This window comes from Ascaphus truei, chromosome 1, assembly GCF_040206685.1.
Source record: "Ascaphus truei isolate aAscTru1 chromosome 1, aAscTru1.hap1, whole genome shotgun sequence".
Lineage (NCBI taxonomy): Eukaryota > Metazoa > Chordata > Amphibia > Anura > Ascaphidae > Ascaphus > Ascaphus truei.
The window spans coordinates 132,861,947-132,881,717 of NC_134483.1; the positions used below are offsets into that span (position 1 = coordinate 132,861,947).

A 19,771-nucleotide genomic window follows, 5' to 3' on the forward strand; every position below is an offset into this window, starting at 1 on the left:
CCCCCCCTCCCTCCCTCATTTTCTCCCCCCCTCCCTTCCTCATTTTCTCCCCCCCCCCTCCCTCATTTTCTTCCCCCCTCCCTCCCTCATTTTCTTCCCCCCTCCCTCCCTCATTTTCTTCCCCCCTCCCTCCCTCATTTTCTTCCCCCCCCCTCATTTTCTTCCCCCCTCCCTCCCTCCCTCATTTTCTTCCCCCCTCCCTCCCTCCCTCATTTTCTTCCCCCCTCCCTCCCTCCCTCATTTTCTTCCCCCTCCATCCCTCATTTTCTTCCCCCCTACCTCACTTATTTTCTCCCCCCTCCCTCCCTCTCATTCTCACCCCCTCCCTTTCATTCTATCCCCCCTCCCTCTCAATCTCTTCCCTCTTCCCTCCCTCCCATTCTTTCCCCCCTCCCACCCATTCTCTCCCCTTCCTCCCATTTCTCACTCTCTCCCCCCCTCCCATTCTCTCCTCCCTCACTCTCATTCTCACCCCCCTCTCATTCTCACCCCCTCTCATTCTCACCCCCCTCTCATTCTCACTCCCCCTCTCATTCTCTCTCCCTCCCACATTCTCTCTCCCTCCCACTCTCTCCCCTCCCTCTCATTTTATTCCCCTCTGCATCTCATTCTATTCCCCACTTGTTCCCTCTCATTCTCTCCACCTCCCTCCCTCCCATTCTCTACCCTCCCTCCCTCTCATTCTCTCTACCCTCCCTCCCTCTCATTCTCTACCCTCCCTCCCTCTCATTCTCTCCCCCCTTTCTCCCTCTCATTGTCTCTCTTCCCTCTCAATCTGTTCCCTTTTCCCTCCCTCTCATTCTCTTCCCTCCTCTCTCTCCCTCCCTCCCATTCTCTCCCCCCTTTGCTCTCATTCTCCCCCCTCCCCCGCTCTCATTCTCACCCCCCTCTCGCTCTCCCTCCTCCCCTCTCATTCTGTCTCCCCCCCTCCATCCCATTCTCTCCCCTCCCTCTCATTCTGTCTCCCACTCCCTCTCATTCAGTATTCCCCTACCTCTCATTATCTTCCCCTTCCCACCACCCTCCCCTCATAACCTCCCCCACTCACTCCCTCTTATTCTCTCCCCCCTCCCTCCCTCCCTCCCTCCCTCTCATTCTATTCCCCCTCCCTCTCATTGTCTCCCCCTCCCTCCCTCTCATTCTCTTCCCCCGTCCATCCCTCATTCTCTCCCCCTCCCTCTCAATCTGTTCCCTTTTCCCTCCCTCTCATTCTCTTCCCTGTAATTTCCCCCCCCCACACACACACACACACACAATTCCACACACTCCCCCCCCCCACACACACAATTCCCCCCCCCACACACACACAATTCTACACACTCCCCCCCCACACACACACAACCCCCCCCCCACACACACACAATTCTACACACTCCCCCCCCACACACACAATACTCCCACACACACATACATAATTCCCTCCCCCACACACAATCCCCCCATCACACACACACACACACACACACACACACACACACACACACACACACACACACACACACACACACACACACACACACACACACACACAATTCCCACCCCCACATAATTCAACCCAACCACAATACACCCACCTCTACATTGGGGGTGGAGAGCCTCCCTTGCCACACTAGTCTCGCGTGGAGGCATAAGTTGAGCCCGACCTCCTGGTGTGGACTGGCAAGAGGGCCGATCGACAGTGGTGGCAACAGCAGCAACTGGAGCATTGCCTGGCAACCGGGTGCAGAAGTTGGGTGCGACCTCTGGCCAGGGCCCAACTTTTAGCACCGCCTGGGCCCCCCGTAGCCACCGGACCCGGGAGAGTTGTCCCGGCTCTCCCACCCTGTCGACGCCCTGCATGGATTGTACACTCATCTGGGCAAGGACTGTGTCTGTAAAACTCCTATGTACAGGGCTGTGTACCACTCACTATACTGGAATTGTTAAGCGCTTTGAATCCCATCGGGAGAAAAGCGCTATATGAAATAAAGTTGTTATTATTATTATTACAATGAGAAAAAGAAACTGATGTTTCATTATTATATGTGTTTTGTGCAGCTCCAGAGAATCTCAATGCTGCGCAATTCATAACCTGACAAAATAAAAAGAAAATAGGTTATTTTGCACCAAATGTTCCAATGATTGTTATAGCAGTTTGATTAATGGAGATCTTCATAACTTAAAAAGTTTAATACCATATGAGGTTTATAAATGGTGGACAGCATTTTTGCTACAAGCTAACTTCCATGCAAAAACAAAAACAAAGTTTGGTTGTGTATTTTTGTTCCCACGGAAAATAATGGGATGTTTTAACTTTATCATTGTAGCAGGGTTTTTTTTCTCCAGTGTACAAGTGTAGCAAACATTTTTGATAAATTACCCCAAACAGCATGGAGACCTAACCTCATGTCCTGTGCTGGCTGCTGTGAAGTAAATAAAATAAAGTACTGTGTTTTAAGTAAACACATCTAGTACATTTATCACTATCTAAATGAACAATGATTTACTTGGGGGTTCATTTGTCAATATAACAGGAGCTGTCCAGACACTATAATGATTCTATTTGTCTAGTGTTTGCAGTGTCCAAATGTTTATGTTAATATAAAAGAGAGTTGTGACACTTTTGCAAAGCTATTATGTCACTAAGTGAAGTCACATTATGTAAATGTAGCACAAATGTGCTTTATAAATAGGCACAGGGCGAATTGAGGGATGAAGTATCGCTTCAGCACATGTGGCATTGTTGTTGGTAATTCATTACCTTCTTGTAGGAAATTGTATGAAGGTCTCTCTTCTGTAAAACGGGTACAAACAACAGCAACGTTTTTACCAGAGAGAAACATTTCATCGAAATAAAGACTGTAGCAAATAAAAATATCGCTTGTGAGCACATTCACATGTCTCAGACAGGTCAACAGTGCTTTTCTCCATTATCTCTTAGCATGCCACGTTTCCACTGCCGCCAGGGATTCTGGGTAATGACATGCAGATGCGCACTCACATTGAAAGAAATGTAAGCCACACATGTAGCGTGTCTTACTTTCCCCCATACCAGGGAACACTTTGCAACCCGACCGTGGCATCGGGGGATAACAATTTCAGGGGGACAATGGAGAAAAAAAGAATGCCCAGTGCAAAATGCTTCTTTTTTTGTTTTTGCGTCTCTAGGGAAGGTAAGTGTAGGTACATCTGTATTTTCTTAGTACTGGACCCTTTTACTTGCTCCAGCTTTGCAGCTTGGAGAGTTTAATGACCCAGCTGCTTAATTTCTTTGAAATGTATATATTTTTAGACATTGTTTTGACTAGGGGGAGATTCAATAAGATCCGTTGCAAGGTAACACAACTACTCTGGCTCAGGTACGCTTACCCGCAGTAGATCTTCGGGAACTTCCCCCTAAGTGTTTGCTTGATGCATGATCACTTTTGTATTACCACTGAGAGTCCCCTGATTCAGGAAATACTTACCTCTGATGTCACATCTGTTTTTGGAGCATAAAATAGCCACAGATAGGATACTGCTACTAAGTAATATTCGGCTCACAGACAGGTAGCTGCCCAACGGCTATGGGACACGTTCCTTTGTATTATCAAATTATCTGGAACTGAAGGGAATCGCAGCAAAGGACTTACCAATTAGGTTACAAACTGGGAGACACCCCCCGGTGGGGACTGTGAAAACCATGCTCTACGCCTTAGAGGGTATATATGTGTTTATTGTAGGAACCCCAAAATTAACGAGGGTGGTGCTGGCAGGGAATGAGAATGATGTATTAACTAAGAAGAAAAAGAGTCCCTTTTGGATGCACTGAAGAACACCCTCCAGAATGAAAAAATTATACTTTAATTCTTTGTTTAAAATAATAATAAGTGGGTACTTGAAAAAACGGTGAAGAGAAATAATAAAAACAATTAAAAATGGAGGTAGGCATGTGTTTGAATAGGACGCCTTGTCGTATTCTGTGCACCACGAGCAATATATTGTATACTTTATTTAGAGTCAGTGTGATTACAGGTGGAACTGCACTCAAAGGGAGAAGGAGTCTCGTGGTGGAGAAGCATGTGTTGCTTGTAGCAGTTATATTGGCTATAATAGTTTTTTTGCAGAGAGAACGGACAGGCAGAAACTTGGATTAGCCTGTAATTAGTGTTAGATAACTTATCTTACTGTTAGAAAGTGAGGCTTCTTATATATATACCCCCCAACAGATGACAGTTCTTGTTTAACACCTATATAGTTAATGCAGGTGACGCACACCCCCTCTAGGCTCTCACTAGAGTCCTGCTTTCAGATTACATTAGTATACACTGTTGGGTCAAAAGCACCCATGTATACAAATCACCTGTGCTCTATCTGATATATATATATATATATATATATATATATATATATATATATATATATATATATAATGGAAATATTACTGTGTGCTCATTTGCATGTCTTAGACAGGTCTGCAACCCAGCATTTCACCATTGTCACCCAGCATACAGTGCTTCCACCACTGCAGCAAGGGATTCTGGGAGATGACATGCAGATGAGCACACAGTGCCACCTTTTGTTTCAAATCCATTTTCACATTGACCCCTATAAGCTTATGCTTGCTGCACTGCATAGCTTTTCAGCACAGCCAGGGTTATGGTGCATAGCCAGTAAAGCTACCCGCAGACAGCTGTTTCGACCTTTTGGGTCTCAACAGTGTGAGGCTGATAGATGTCTTTTGTCCCTTTTTTTTACCCACCATGTGAATGAATTTTCTAACAGCAGTTTAATCTAGCAGAGAGATAGTACTATATATATATAGTACTATCTCTCTGCTAGATTAAACTGCTGTTAGAAAATTCATTCACATAGTTCAGTGTCAGAGCGCTGTGCTACCCACGGACGCAATCTCCCTAAACGCTCTGACATGCTACTGCACACGCCTCTCTGATGAACCTACTGTACGTCACACCGAAGTGACGTCAGACGTACCCTGTCAGACAAACTTACATAGGCAAGCGATTCTAATCATAATTAATCCTCATGGGACTCAATTGTCCCCCTCACTCTCCAGGGCCAAACACCACCACTTTGTATATGAATGATTTGAGTAGATTTGCTGCAGGTTGTGATAACTTTTTGGGGCCCAAAATGAAAGTTTGTCATTGATTATTTCAAGGTCTCTTCTTCAGTACTCACACATTTATCACAACCTGCAGAGAATCTACACATCTCCAAGAACAATATGATGACTAGAAATTTGAAAATGGAAAGGAAAGCAAAGTTTCTATTCAGAGACTTTATAATAAACATTGAATGATTTATTTTCTATGGAAGGAAAAGAGGCAATTAAAAAACACAAGCAGATATCTGCAACATTGTAATATAACAGTCACTGCACAGAGTTTGTAATGATTTATTGGAAGGTGTCATCAACAGACTATATGTTTCTTAAACTACAATGTCAGGTATTGCACATGCAGCCCCTTTACCCCCCCCCCCTAAGGCCGCGTGTATAGTGCCCGCGACCGGCGACATGACGGGACGGGTGATGTCACCCGTCACCGCTAGAGAAAGTTATATTTCGCTTTGCGGCAGCGTCGCGGGCTTACTGGCATTTGATTGGTTCATGGGCTGTCACATGAGGTGACAGCCCTTGAAAAATCATGGCCTAAGGGAGATCTGGTCTGCTACTAGTGTCTTTGGTGTAAGATGATGCATACCTGTCAGGTAACAGGAGGGCTGAGCACTTCCGCGGTGGTGTAGGAAATCATCAGGACAAGGTTTACAGGGTACCTTTGTTCATGGCTGCAGCACCTCCAGTCAGCGTGGATCCTTTGGATAGTAGGATAGTCCAGACTGACACCTTTCTTTAGCCTAAGACAGTGAATCACACTGGTATATGGTTCCATGGTATTTTTTTTGCATTGGTTAAGATCTTACAGCTGGTACATCACTTTTCTTGCTTCCCCTTAGAAGGTCACTTCGAGGACTGAGGCCCATTCAAGTTTCCTCCTGCATGGTGCTCCTCTTGCATCCCCTTATGTTAGCAGGGAAGTTGTTGCTCACTCCACAAGGGGAGGAAAGAGACACACCCACTTTTGGGAGAGAGACAGTTTATATACCGTGGGGTTGGGCTTGTAACCCTGCCCCATAACAGGGCTGGTCTGATAAAGACAGGTCATCACAATCCAGCATGTGACCCAGCCAGTACCTCCACCAGGCTGACACTCTCTTGCTGTTGCTAGGTCCACCTTTGGATACACTTGCTACATCTAAGGCTGCAATAGCACACAAGGCCTTCAGGAGGAATTAACCCTTCCACTGCCTGTACCTAACAGGACTTATACTGGTAGGGCCCAGGGAAATAGGTAGCAGCCGGAGGCTAGTCTATACACCATTAACCCTTTCAGTGCCCCCATGACTGAATACAACATGGGGTCTGGCACTCCAGGGGCCACTGGCTACTTCATGGGCAGCGAAACGGAAGCTGAGGGCTTCTCCTCGTCTGTTCCCGTCATTAGTGATGCTCCGAGGAGCAGTCACATGGTCACAATGTGCCGGATGGGCTGGGGCACACCGCTGACACGGGCACTCAAAGGGTTTTAAAACAATGACCATTCGATTTAGCCACTTTCATGCAGGCGGAGACAGCAAAGCGTTTGCTTTTCAAAGAGGTTAAATGCATAACAAATTCAATTCCCTGCTTTGATCCTATAAATCGTGTAGGAACTGGGTGGTAGTCCCACGTATATGTAAGATATTTTTAAACAATAGGGAGTATGCTGTTGCCACCAATCTTTTCCCTGTCTGTAATTGTATCAGGCAGACAGTGAATGACTTGGATAAGTACAGTTTGGCACGGGATGTTCTCGTAGTACACTATATCATAACAATCCTCAATCACAATTTATCACTGCCCTCAGTGGACAAAAGATCTCAACGTGTGTTATTGTAGACTGCAGATGTCCTTGACATGCTCTTCGTTTCCCACCCACATGTATTACATAAATGAGACTTTTTGGACGACTCATTTGATTACTGCATAACATGTGAGTCAAAGCACCGGATGGAAAGTAATTGATCTCTCCCCCCCTCCCCCCACCTCCATAAGGGACAGACTTACAGTGCATCATAGTAGAATAGAACAATAATAGTGATCTTATCTGTGTTGTGCTGCACAATCCAGTGGGAATAGCTTTGGCAGTGTTTTTCTAAACCTTTTGCACGTTGAAATCCAAAATATTGAAACTGTATTTTCTCTCTTTCTGTCCTATCTCTTGAACACCAAGTCTGTTTTCTTTCATTATTTTAAATTAAATCTTCTATGTGTGCTGATGTTTTTTTTATGACATTATTTTTCCTCAGAAAGCAGAAAATTGTGCGTGATCAAAATGAGAAAGGTTAAAGGAGCATATGCTCCCCTCCCCCCTAAAAAACAGGTGGTCTCCCGAGCTGAACCGCGTTGATTTCAGCTCCAGGCAAACCCCTGCTCCCCAAGATATTTACCTCCATAGGGGGTGCTGGAAGCAGCTCTGCTGTTTTACATGTCCCAGTCACATGGGCTAATAGGAGTCCGCAAGTGATGATGTCGCGGTTTCCTTTTGGCCCGCATGAGTGGGGACATTCATGACGCCATTTCAATAGCCCCACATAGACCAGCTGGAGCTGCTACCGGCACCCCCCAAGGGGTAAGTTTCCCTGGAAGCAGGGAGTCCGGCAGACACAGGTGGCCGGCACAGGCAAGTGCCTAAGGGCGGCGGATTTGGAAATCCGCCGCTGAGTACTTCAGTATTAGGTGATACCATTTTTGTTTGGACTAACAATAGATATTATAAGAGAAGCTTTCGTGAGTTCTCCTCTCTTCCTTGGGTCAGCGATACTGATTTACAAAGATTCCATGAGTTTAATACAGATGTAAAAACCAAGACCAAGTTTGTTACCTATAAGAAATGAGTGATACCTATACATCATGGAAAAAATTAACAGATATAATATTTAGAACTGGTAGACAAAATAGGTGCCCATTATTTCAATAAATGCTCAAGGCTGACAATTGGACGAAAAAAAACATACAAAAAGCGCCACAGACTTATCAGTTCCCCCATGATTGTGAATACAAAGTGATTAAATAAAAATGAGTTAAATGACCATGAAATGTCTCTTAGTGGAAACAGTGGATTAATGCCTACAAAAAACATGGGTTCTCTTTAAACCCAGAAATGTCAATACTTGGAGTTGTTTCTCTTGAGCGCATTGTTTTAGTCCAGGGAACATGTAGAAAAAAGAAGAAAAAATATCACCAATAGTGAAATAGCATTGCACAGCAGATGCTAATGCCAATTATCGACTATGGGGACATAGTATACGGCTCGGCACCCCAAACCCACCTTAGCAAACTTGACACCCTCTACAATTCAATATGCCGTTTTGTTCTCCAATGCAACTACAACACACATCACTGCGAAATGCTCAAAGAACTAGACTGGTCATCACTCGAGTCTAGGCGCAAAGTTCACCTTTCCTGTCTTGCCTTCAAACACTTTCTGGGCAAGCTACCCATCTATCTGAAAAAGATCCTCACCCCTACCACATGCAGCACTTATCATCTGAGATCAGACTCCAAAAGACTGTTCATGGTCCCAAGGCTCAACAAAGAAGCCGGCCGCTCCTCCTTCTCTTGCTGTGCCCCTCAAAACTGGAACAACCTACCGGAGACTCTCACAGCCACCACCAGTTTAAGTTCTTTCAAAACTAAGGCTGTCTCACATTTTAGGAAGATAGAATGGCCTAAAAAGGTCAAGTTGTGCGCCTTGCACTACACCAATGGGGATATGGGAAACCAATAAATTGTGAATGTGTGGTGACGGAACAAAAAACTGCAATAAGAGTGCGGAGGTGGTGCTGGCAGGGATGGGGTTAATGATAAGCAAAGAAAAGAAAGAAAGCTCCCTAATAGCCGCACAAGAGAACACCTATACCTATATTAAAAATTACTATTTATTAATAAATGATTAAAATATATTTATTGCAGCAAAAAACTAACGTGAACCAAAGTGATTAAAATAAATTAAAAACGGAGGAGGTAACTGTATGCCTAGTTCAAACTAACAGTGTATGCTAGGAATAACTATTTTAGAATGTCCCACTGCTATATGATTATATTAACAGTGGTAGTTATACCAATACAGTTCTATATAGTTTGAGGACTACACCTAAATGGAGAGTATAGCTTAATATAGTGTGTGTGCTCAGAATAATATAGTATATTTGTTGAGCCAGCTAATGCTAGTATAATGTATGTGTAGACCAAGATGGCCAAATTAGGGATATCTCTAATGTATTGTGTGCTAAATAACGCAATCTCTGGGGACAGGAGAAATGATCCGGCTGACATGCAGTGTCTCTCCTCTTTTGGCATCGGAAATTTAGCACACAAGTCACTAGAGATATCCTTAATTGGGCCATCTTGGTCTACACATACAGTACAATTTTAACCATTTTCTGTTAGAGCTCGATTTACAACCTTTTCAGACTTTGATCCCCAACCAATGACTGCCCATAAAAGAATCGCTAGGCGTGTGTGGTGGTAAATCACGCAAAATGCATTCCGTACTCATTGCAAACCTTTATCATACACATGAGTACACATTTTGTCTCATTTTGTGTTTGGGGCTGAATCTGCTGCACTTTATGAGCAAATATTTCCAAGAGAGTAAATATGGTTTGAGTATTTTTCCAAGAAGCTGATGACTGAGAAATCTTGGTAACATTGTTTGCACCTGTTATTCGGGGGAATGACGTATATTACTGCAGATCATGGCGTGTTAGGCTCACACACGCCTGTGGCCTTCTGTTCCCTCTTTTTATTACTAACAAGCCCTAACAAGCCCCCCCCCCTAAATATGAAATATTACGGAATATTTTGTCGGTTGGACTTGCCCGACACAATCCTCTCTCTCCCCCCCCCCTCTCTCTGCTACCTCTCAAACTCTCCCCCCCTCTCTCTCTCTCTCTCTCCCCCCTCACTCCAACCCCTCTGTCCTAACTCCCTCCTCCCCATCTCTCTCTCCCCCCCACTACGCTCTCTCATCCCCAACCCCTCCCTGTGTCCTCCTCTGTCTCTATCGCTCCCCCTATCTTTCTCTCCCCCTCTCTCTCCCCCTGCATCTCACTCCTCTCTCCTCCCCACCCCTCTCTCTCTCTCTTCCCCACCCCTTCTTCTCTCTCCCCTCTCTTTCCCCAACCCCTTCCTCATTCCCCACTCCCTCTCTCTCTCCACACCACCTCTCTCCCCTAACTCTCTCTCCCCCCCACCCCTCTCTCCACCACAACTCTCTCCTCCCATCCCCTTCTTTCTCTCTCCACCTCCTTCTCTCTCCCACCCAACCCCCCTGTCTCTCAAACCCAACCCCGGTTTCTCAAATCCATCCCCCATCTCCCACCCAACACCCCATCTCTGCCCCCACTCCTCTCCCTCTCTGTCTCCCCCACACCTCTCTCTCTCTCACACCCTTCTCTCTCTCCCATCCCACACCTCCGTTTTTGCACTTCCTCCCTCCTCCCTCTTTTTTTACACCCGCCCCTCCACCGACCTGAATAGAATTTCCTGCTACAGTAGAGAGGCAGAGATAAGCAGCCTCTGTTACCACCCCTGTCATGTGCCGCCTAGTGGTTGCACCAGGCCTGGGTGAGTGTCATACATTCTATCGGCACGCAAGCCTGGGTGGCATGTATTTACATATGTGTATTTCTTTCACTATGGTAAATAAAAATATCGCTTGTGAGCACATTTGTATGTCTCAGACAGGCCTGCAACCCTGCTTTTCATCATTGTCTCTTAGGCTGAGGCCACTCTGCCCGCGCCTGCACGCCCGCCTTGCGACCTGGCGGCGCGTGCAGAGCGCTATACCACGATCTGCGGTCTGCAGGCGGCGTTCTGAGGAGCAGTGGGAGTGGCCAAAATGGGATGTGTGGGCGTGGCCATGACTAGGGGACGGGGCCACGACGCCGGCCAAACTAAAGAAAAAAAAACCCCATGCACACACACACACACACACACACACACACACACACACACACACACACACACACACACACACAAACGCTTCTGTAACACACACTGAGCTCAGCAGACTTCTCCTCATTCCCGCTACCCCGCCTCTCCGATTGGCTAGAATTGAAAATGTTTTTCAATTCTGGACTCCTGTGGATCGGAGAGACGCCGATGAGGGACGCGGAAGCTCTATGATAGTTCTGCGTGGCCACGAGGAACGGGACACGGTGCAAATATAGTGAGTATTCTTGCTTACTCCACAACGGTTACTTCCATCGAGGGGTAATCTTATTACCGCAGCTGATCTGCCAGGGTGACATTTCATGGTTCACTGCAGTTTTCCTCTGGCTTGACACTGTGGTCATCCCCCCCCGATTGTTATTCCCTTTTCACATCATACAAAGTGCCTATTACCCTGAAGTCTTTGCCACGGCATATATGTAGTATATACAGACACTGTTTGTGCAGCTTTTTCCTTGAGCTAACAGCCGGTTAATTTGGTTTACTATACAGTATATATAACTTGTGAGATACCGCTCACCAATGTAATATTAATCATGATGAAGTAAATAATAAATGCAGCCAGTGCAAAGGGATGGTGATACCAAACACAAACAGATATGGAGACAAAGAGGTCTCCTGCAAGATCCCTATTGACTGCACAGCAAGGCTGGTAAGTATAGTAGGGGTTCAAATACTCCCTAACAGATAGTAGGAATAAGCTGTATGGGGTACAAATAAGTTCTGGTGCCACCCACACTTTGCGTTTTAATTGTTTTTAATGAGAATTAGAGTATGCGTCATTAATTATGCATCGTTGTTTTGTTTATTATTAAAACTTTAATTTTTTGGCCTGCATAGACTGGTAACTGCCCTCCCACAGTGCTGGGTGCGGTTACTTATTTGTACCCCATACAGCTTATTCCTATTATCTGTTAGGGAGTATTTGAAACCCTACTATACTTTCCAGCCTTGCTGTGCATTCAATAGGGATCTTGCAGGAGACTTCATTAATTTGGTCTACTCTCTGATTGGCTCCCTGCCACACCACGTGACGTGTCGCCGCTCGGGATAACAAACTGGCCGTAGCCACTACTGGCTGACACGTCGCAGTGCGCAGTGAGCCTGGGAGAGAGGAGGGACCGGGGACAGCCAGGGAGCAGGTAAGGGGCTGGTGAGAGACGCGGACGGCCTCTCGCGCCGCCGGCTGCACTGGGGACCTAGCCTTAGCCTACAATGCTTCCACTGCAGCCACGGATTCTTGGCAATCACATGCAAATGAGCACACAGTGTCACCTTTTGCTTCATGCATTTTAACATGGACCCCTATAAGCGTATGCCTGCCATATTTCACTACGCTAATATATGTATCTGTCTATACTTTCATTATTGGTTACTTTCCGCACATATTTTAACTCTGCTGATACCACATGGACAACACAATGATTAACATAAGATTAACAATAATTAATAAATAACAATAATCCATAGCAAATACTCATCAATACAAATACTCTGTTTTATATTATTTGTACACCATGATGCAAAAATAGCAGTGGATGATGTTACCATTTACTGTCATAGAGACTGAAAGAACCCATGAGCCTTTTTCTTTTTACGTCTCCACCAATTCATGTAAATAATTTACGCTAGTGATGAACAAATTATATCTAATATTAGATATCATTTGCTGTATTGTCTCAGTTTGGATTCTTTCATTGATCACATCCAGCTGGTACTGAAAACATTGTCACAACAAACTATTTAATGGTCTGTGCCTGCCCTAATCTCCGGCAGGGATAGAACCCTAACCATAGCTTACATAATACAGTACTGCGCACGACAAAAAGATCATACCTTCTGTTTCCCTTTCCCTAAACAAACATGATCACTTTGTGTTTCCTTTTGAAACTGTCATTATCAAGTGACATCTGGGATCCATCTTCTCCTTTCCACTGGCCTTTGATTATGTTTAAATCTCACAGGAATTTGTGGGCCGTATCAATTAAAATGGAGGCAAACAATGGGTCAATCTTTGCTCTGCTCTATTTGTGTTCACTTCGTTGGGTCACAATGTGGTGCATAGACACGTCAGTGGGTAAAGCATTAACCTTTTGAACACGTTCCAGTGTGTACAGATGTCGATTTTGCACTGTGTTTTATAAACCAGCGCTTAAGGGAATATTTTTTGTTGATGTAGTGTTTAGACGTAATTCCGATTTTACATAAACTGCATTCTGTCTGTGCTAATCATGATGCATCAGTATGACATTTCTGACAACTCGGATGCCCACGTTTCTCTTTGGTATAGGCTGCTACTAAACAGGCAGTCAGGTTGTCATGGAAGTAGGTGCCAAAAGCAAAAATAAGAACTTCTAGGGGGAAATTTTGATCAAAGCTATCAAGGCAGTTTGGGAGCAAAATTCTACTCCTGTGACTCTTGTTTGTCAAAGAATTATCTTTATTTTTCTCTCTAATTATAGACTAGGCGCAGTGGTTACAAACATTTTTTTTTTGGTTAAGGAACCATGAGTGAAATTCTGAGGAACCGCCAACCATCTCTAATAGCGATTCTGTGATCAGATGCATTGTAAATTCTTCTGTATTTGATTCAATTTTCAAATAGCAAGAAAATTGCAGGGAACCTTTTAGGGAGGTCTGGGGAACCCCGAGGGTTTCTAGGAACCCTGGTTGAAAAACAGTGGTCTAGGGCAGCGGTGCGCAAAGTGGGGGGCGCGACCCCCAGGGGGGGCGGGAGATTGTGCTGGGGGGGCGCGGGCAGTTGCAGAGGCCCCGCGCTCTTCCCCCAGGCATTTAAATTAAATGCCGGGGGATCGCGTGAGGCCCCTGCAACTGTTTACTTACCGGGATTCAGCCGCCTGTGTTGCGTCGCCATGGCAACGCGGCGTCAATAGACGCCGCGGCACCATGTGACCTGACGTCACACGCCCACGCAGCGTCATCTGACGCGGCTGAAGGAAGGCAGGGGGGCGCGAGAGCCGGGGGCAGAGAGACAGGGGGGCGCAGCACAAAAAGTTTGCGCTCCCCTGGTCTAGGGTAACATATTCTAGTGGCAGATATGCTTTAAGTGCACTACTTTATAAGGCATACAGCAGAAGCATACAGTATCCTAGTCCTACATCCGCTTATGGGGTGATATGTCATGCAACAACATTTTTTATTTGAAGCGCTGTGCCTCTTTTATCTCAATGAAACAAAATGTAAAATAGTTGTAATCCGCTATTCTCTATCTGGTTAATAGATTAAGAGGTACACCATAGGCATTTTTGCACAAATGTAAGGAGGAAAAAGAGACAAAGAATTTGATGTAGTTCATCACACATTGGTGAACTACTATAGGCAATCTTGAAATAGCAAGCTGGAACATATGGCATACATATTCGAGTAAATTACCTTGGTTCATTGATGAAAAGAGCTATAAGATGAAAATGCAATTTTTTCTGCCATATTTGTCAGTTCCCCTTAGGTGTTTACAGTACATAATTTCACCCATCAGTTCCTGGCAACACATTGCAGAAATTAAGCCTTGAATAGGTTAACTGTAAGACAAAAGCAGTTATGGGCAATATTGACTATACATATATTACATATATTTATGCTATTCCCTAAGTCACATTAACATTCAAGTGAATGAGCCAGAAGATGGTCTTCTGGTGCCCAGAGGTGTCTTATGGCATAGCACAGATTAGTAAATATGGCTGTTTTATCTTCTTGCATGTATATTCTGGTATGGAAAATAAAGATTTGAATGAAAGAAAACGTGTACTTGTTTATGTATAGGTGATATTGGTAACACTGCTCTCATTGTTGAGTTCAACAACCTCATTCACTAAAGTAGCTTTGCTAAGAAGATGTTAACCTCTATTTCTGTTCTTTATTCCTCGCAGGACTGCACAGCTGAATCAGGAGATTTCCGCGCTCAGCAGTGCTCTGCCCATAATGATGTCAAGTATCAGGGGCAGTATCGTGAATGGCTTCCCATTTATAATGACCCAGAAAACCCATGCTCTTTGAAGTGCCAAGCAAAGGGCACAGCCCTTGTTGTGGAACTGGCGCCCAAAGTACTGGATGGTACCCGATGTTACACAGAATCATTGGACATGTGCATCAGTGGTTTGTGCCAGGTAGGAAAAAGTTTGTATTTATTTCATTGTAGTTGCTGGTTTTATATGCTGTTCTATGATAGACAACTAATAACAGCTATTGTTATGGTTGACTATGTAACCCATCTAACATGTTAGAATTAAATGACACCATCCTGACTTTGGCAAGTTAGTTTTTTTTTTTATACACCAAAAACCGTCAAATGCAAAGGGGTTACATGTTGTCAAAATGCTGTGCTGTCTTTTAATACCATGGAAACCCACTGTTTGATTCAGTTTTGTGAGAGTCCATCATGTACATTTAACACAGCTGCTATAAGCTGCTTCTGTGTGGCAAAGCCTAGCAATATAGAGTACAAGGTTATCACACACTCCCTCAGCTTACTGAAATCTACCAGAAAACCTGCTCTGAACTAGAAAAGATTAAATCGCCATACTCTTAAAGAGGCAATCCAAGTGGCACTGTAAAAGAAAAAAATAATTATATATATATATATATATATATAGTGCAGAATAAATGAGTTCTTCAGTATTAGGTGATACCTTTTTTATTGGACTAACAATTTATGTGACAAGCTTTCGAGAGTTATCCTCTTTTCTTCAGGTCAAGCAATACTGATATACTTGACTGAAGAACTATACTATACTATACTGAAGAACTCATTTATTCGCAACTGGACTAACACGGCTATTTTCTGCTTTACATATATATATATATATATATATATATTTTTTTTTTTTTTTATGTATACAGTATGCAGCCTTTGATTACCTTGGAGAAAAAGACTTTTATGGTGCTTGAATAGTTAATAGATATCGCAGATGTAAAGAAATCAAACCAATCCAGGCGAGTGTCCTGTGGAACTTGCTCTGCTGTTGGGGATGCCTCTGTATTAAAGGCAGTGCCGTCGTGATCATAGAAAACTGGAAACAAGAAGAAAAGAGAAGATGCCACAATAGTGCATTATCCCAGGTGTAAAGCACTTGGCAATGCTATTAATGAATGTATATGCAGATCACGGTTGGTGGCCAAAATATGATTGATAACTAATTTCCTAAGCTGCCGATCAATTCGTTCTCCCGTGATCGATCAGCAACGATCCTGCTTCCAGGGTTCACTAAATGGCTGCCTTTCAGTTTCAATCAATCCTTCAGTCAGTGTAACTCAGCAGCTACAATGTATTCTTATATTACTAAGGTAACATTATCTATTGTTACAGTTTGCAGCTCAAACTGCTGGGAATATGGCAACAAATGATCACAAACAGGAAAGCGTTGCAAATATTTTGCACTGCTGGGGAAGGTTGTTCAAATTTGCTGTACAAATCAAAGGATTCTCAGTATATTAAAACTCAGAAAAAAATAATTAAGAGTTGAATTAAAAAAATGTAGTAAGTATGATCTAATACTACAGAACCATTTATTAAAAAAAAACATGGAGGATATTGCATGGATTGCACCTTTAACACCCAATTTATTCAGAAACTACTGACAAATGGAAGACAACATGTGGAGTTAAAAATAGTTTGTATTTTGCAAGGCACAGACATACTGGTTCATTTTATAGACAGTTATGACACTCAGACAGGAGAAGCAGATTATTAATTACATTTAATTTATTTAATTATTAGCGTGGCCCCATTTAAAAATAACTCAAGCAACAACCATGGAAATCTGAAGTCCATTGTCCTACATCTTTTTTATTTTGCAGTGATATAAAGGTGCATCATTGAATTGACTGGAATCTTACCCCGGTATTGACTAGAATCCGGTAAAGGACTTTGTCTGACCTTTGTCCATTCCTAACCTTGTCTCTCCAGGTGATGTTTAAACTGTAAAGCTGGATTCACAATTTTCTTTTCTTTGCCAAATTCTGTCCAAAAAAAAAAAGAGAAATATTAAAATAAATATTTCTGGAATGCATTTTTCCTACATTTCTAATGTTTGCTTAAAACCAAATTTTACAATTACTTGAAAATCTTCCTTTTTACTTGGTAATGTTGGACAATAAATCTCTTTGTCCCTCAGTCCTGTTTTTCTCATAAGAAGTATCTCTTTACACATTATTCGAGGGAACCATATGTCATTTATCATCATGTACTGTACTAAAATTGAACCTTCGTAATCAACATCATCAGGACTGGACGAACATTTGCTAAAACACTTATTCTCCACGGCTTTCAAATTACATTGATTACATCAGGGGATTATGGGAATGATACATTTTATATGTATTTTTATTTATATAGCGCCAACCATGTACACCAAGTCTCACAGAATTAGACTAGAGGAAACAGGGAATTACAGCACCATTAGTACATTAAGCAGCAAAAGTACATGATCGGAAAAAGAGTCCCTGGCCTGTGGAGCTAAGAGGTACAGTATGATGAGAGACTTAGGCCTCGTCCAGGGTGACGATGAGTGCACACGCGTGCGCTCAGCGCAATCAAACACATTGCTACAATGTGTTTGTCGAGCATGAGCTTCCGAGTGCCCATGAGCGCACGGCGCTGAGCTGCTTGCAGTCAAACAGATTCGATTCTGCCGCTCGCTGGTGCATCCCGTGAGCAGTTCGCCCAATGAAGGCAAACCAGCTCTGTGACATCATGGCCACGCCCCCCCTACACGCGCAGCTAGCAGAACACAAATCGCCCGAGCAAAATGAGAGCCTTACATCACGGAGCTGGAGCACTAGCGCTCACATTCGCCTTGGCCGCTGCCTTACTGTACAGAGACAGCAGAAGAAAGTATTAGGGCAGTGAAGAGCAGTGCCTATCCGTGATGGTTGCTATGTGATCATCATGAGTACAGGCTTTTAAAAAGCTTTGTTTATGGGTATTTCTAGTTTCAACTTTAATTTGGGCGAGATGGTTCTTGGCATATTGCTGGGTGTTCAATAGATCCATAGTTAGGAGACCGTGACTAAAAAGGTTGGAGGCTTCATAGAGAAGTGGGACCAAGAGGTGGAAATAAGACCGCCATAAGGAGTGCAGGAGGTAAGTGGAGTATAGCAAGAAATGAAATATGAGATACAGAGGTAGCATTCTTTATTATCCCAGACAAATAATTGTCTCGAGCTCTTGGGGTAAATAAAGCAGGCTACATCTGTATATGGAGAGGTGAATGAGTGCAGTCTCAAACGTAAGGAGGAGAACTTTGTACTTGTACAGTTGCGATTCACCATTTACTGTCATCTGAAATGGGAAGGAGTGTGAGCATGCAGGAGTTTTATCTGTTTAGTGATGCAGAAAAGATAAAGTTGGGGAACATGAAAGGGCAAGTTTTAGCAAGAGCATAAATGTGTCAAATGAATGGGAAGGAGAACTGAAATGTAACACTTCAGCAGCATGCTAGTGGCTGGATAAATAGTAGTGCCATATACCTACAGTATGACGGCATATGTAATTCCAGTGACATTGTCAAAAAAGCTTACCAAGTTGTCTGGCATTGGAGGTAATTAGAAACTGAGAATAACAGGCACAATGTGGAATCTTGCTTAAAATGAAGATATTTTCCCCCCAAATAATCAATGCAAAAGATTATTTTTACTCCGGGGATGATTCAATTGGTACAAGTAAACCAATATTATTAAAGCTGCAGTTCAGTCTTTTTTTTTTTTTTAATTTATTTTTTTACTTTAATAGTTTTATGTGTGCAATCTCTAATTACCTAAAGAACTGTATAGCTGCAGGTCAATTCGTTCTCCATGTATTGATAGGTCGAAATTTGGTGACATAATTAGTGAAGGGATCTGTTTATATTCTGCTTGTCTGTCAGTGGAAGCTCATGAATTTTCATGAGAAACCCTGCACTGACATGTGCTAGAGGGAGGGCAGGGCTGACAAAGGGGTGTGCCAGGGCTTGTGACAGGACATGAAGGGGCAGTGCCTTAGCAAATGGTTGTTAAAATAGAATACAAGAAAATTAGTCTTTAAAAGTTGTTTTTTTAAAAACAGAAACTGCTAAAAGTATTTTTTCTTACTACAGAACTGATTTATTAAAAAAAAAACCACATGCAGGATATTGACTGAACTGCAGCTTTAATACGTTGTTTACAGTATACACCTATATTTCCTAGCCTATGAGGGACTGCCCCTGTGAAGGTCATTTAGTAGACTCCAGACAATTGAAATATTTAAACAGTTCTATAGATGAACTAAACAAATCATTATGATTTTGATGTTTTAGTAAATGACACAGAGCTGTGTAATTCAGCTGTTGTGTTTGTCAGATTGTTATTCAGTATATTCACCTACCTTATTATATTTTACTACACATCTGTCTGGATAATATCATGAGATATTATGTATTTTAATCAATCTGGTGCTTCAGGGGTTAATGTGGTTACCGTTTGTTTTAAGCGCTAACCACGATCTGCGGTCTTTAGGGAGAGAGGGAGATTGCGACGGGAGGGGCGTGGTAGGGGTTTTGCGGGGGCGTGGTCATGACCTCACGCGGCTGGTTCGCCCTCATTGGGTGAACTGCCGGCGGGGGCGTGGCCACGACTCCGTCGCCAGTTCTGAACTCAATTCCATTGAGTTAAAAAAAACTGCGAGTACAGCGCGGCTGCACCTTCAGCGGGAAGGTGAGTACTGGGCCCAGCCCCAGTGAGGGGCGATGCTTACACGCA

General features: G+C 43.5%; 1 protein-coding gene across 3 annotated transcripts in view; it reads left to right on the plus strand.

The window, feature by feature from the left end:
- ADAMTSL1 (ADAMTS like 1) overlaps positions 1-19,771 on the plus strand; it is a 943,111-nt gene that overhangs the window by 684,301 nt on the left and 239,039 nt on the right. For 2 of the 3 annotated variants that reach the window (XM_075594935.1, XM_075594940.1), the window contains one exon: positions 14,926-15,162. The exons of the other annotated variant lie outside the window; for it this stretch is intronic. In XM_075594935.1, coding sequence (XP_075451050.1) covers positions 14,926-15,162 — 237 coding nt within the window. The remainder of the gene's footprint in view (positions 1-14,925; positions 15,163-19,771) is intronic. 3 annotated transcript variants of the gene reach the window in all.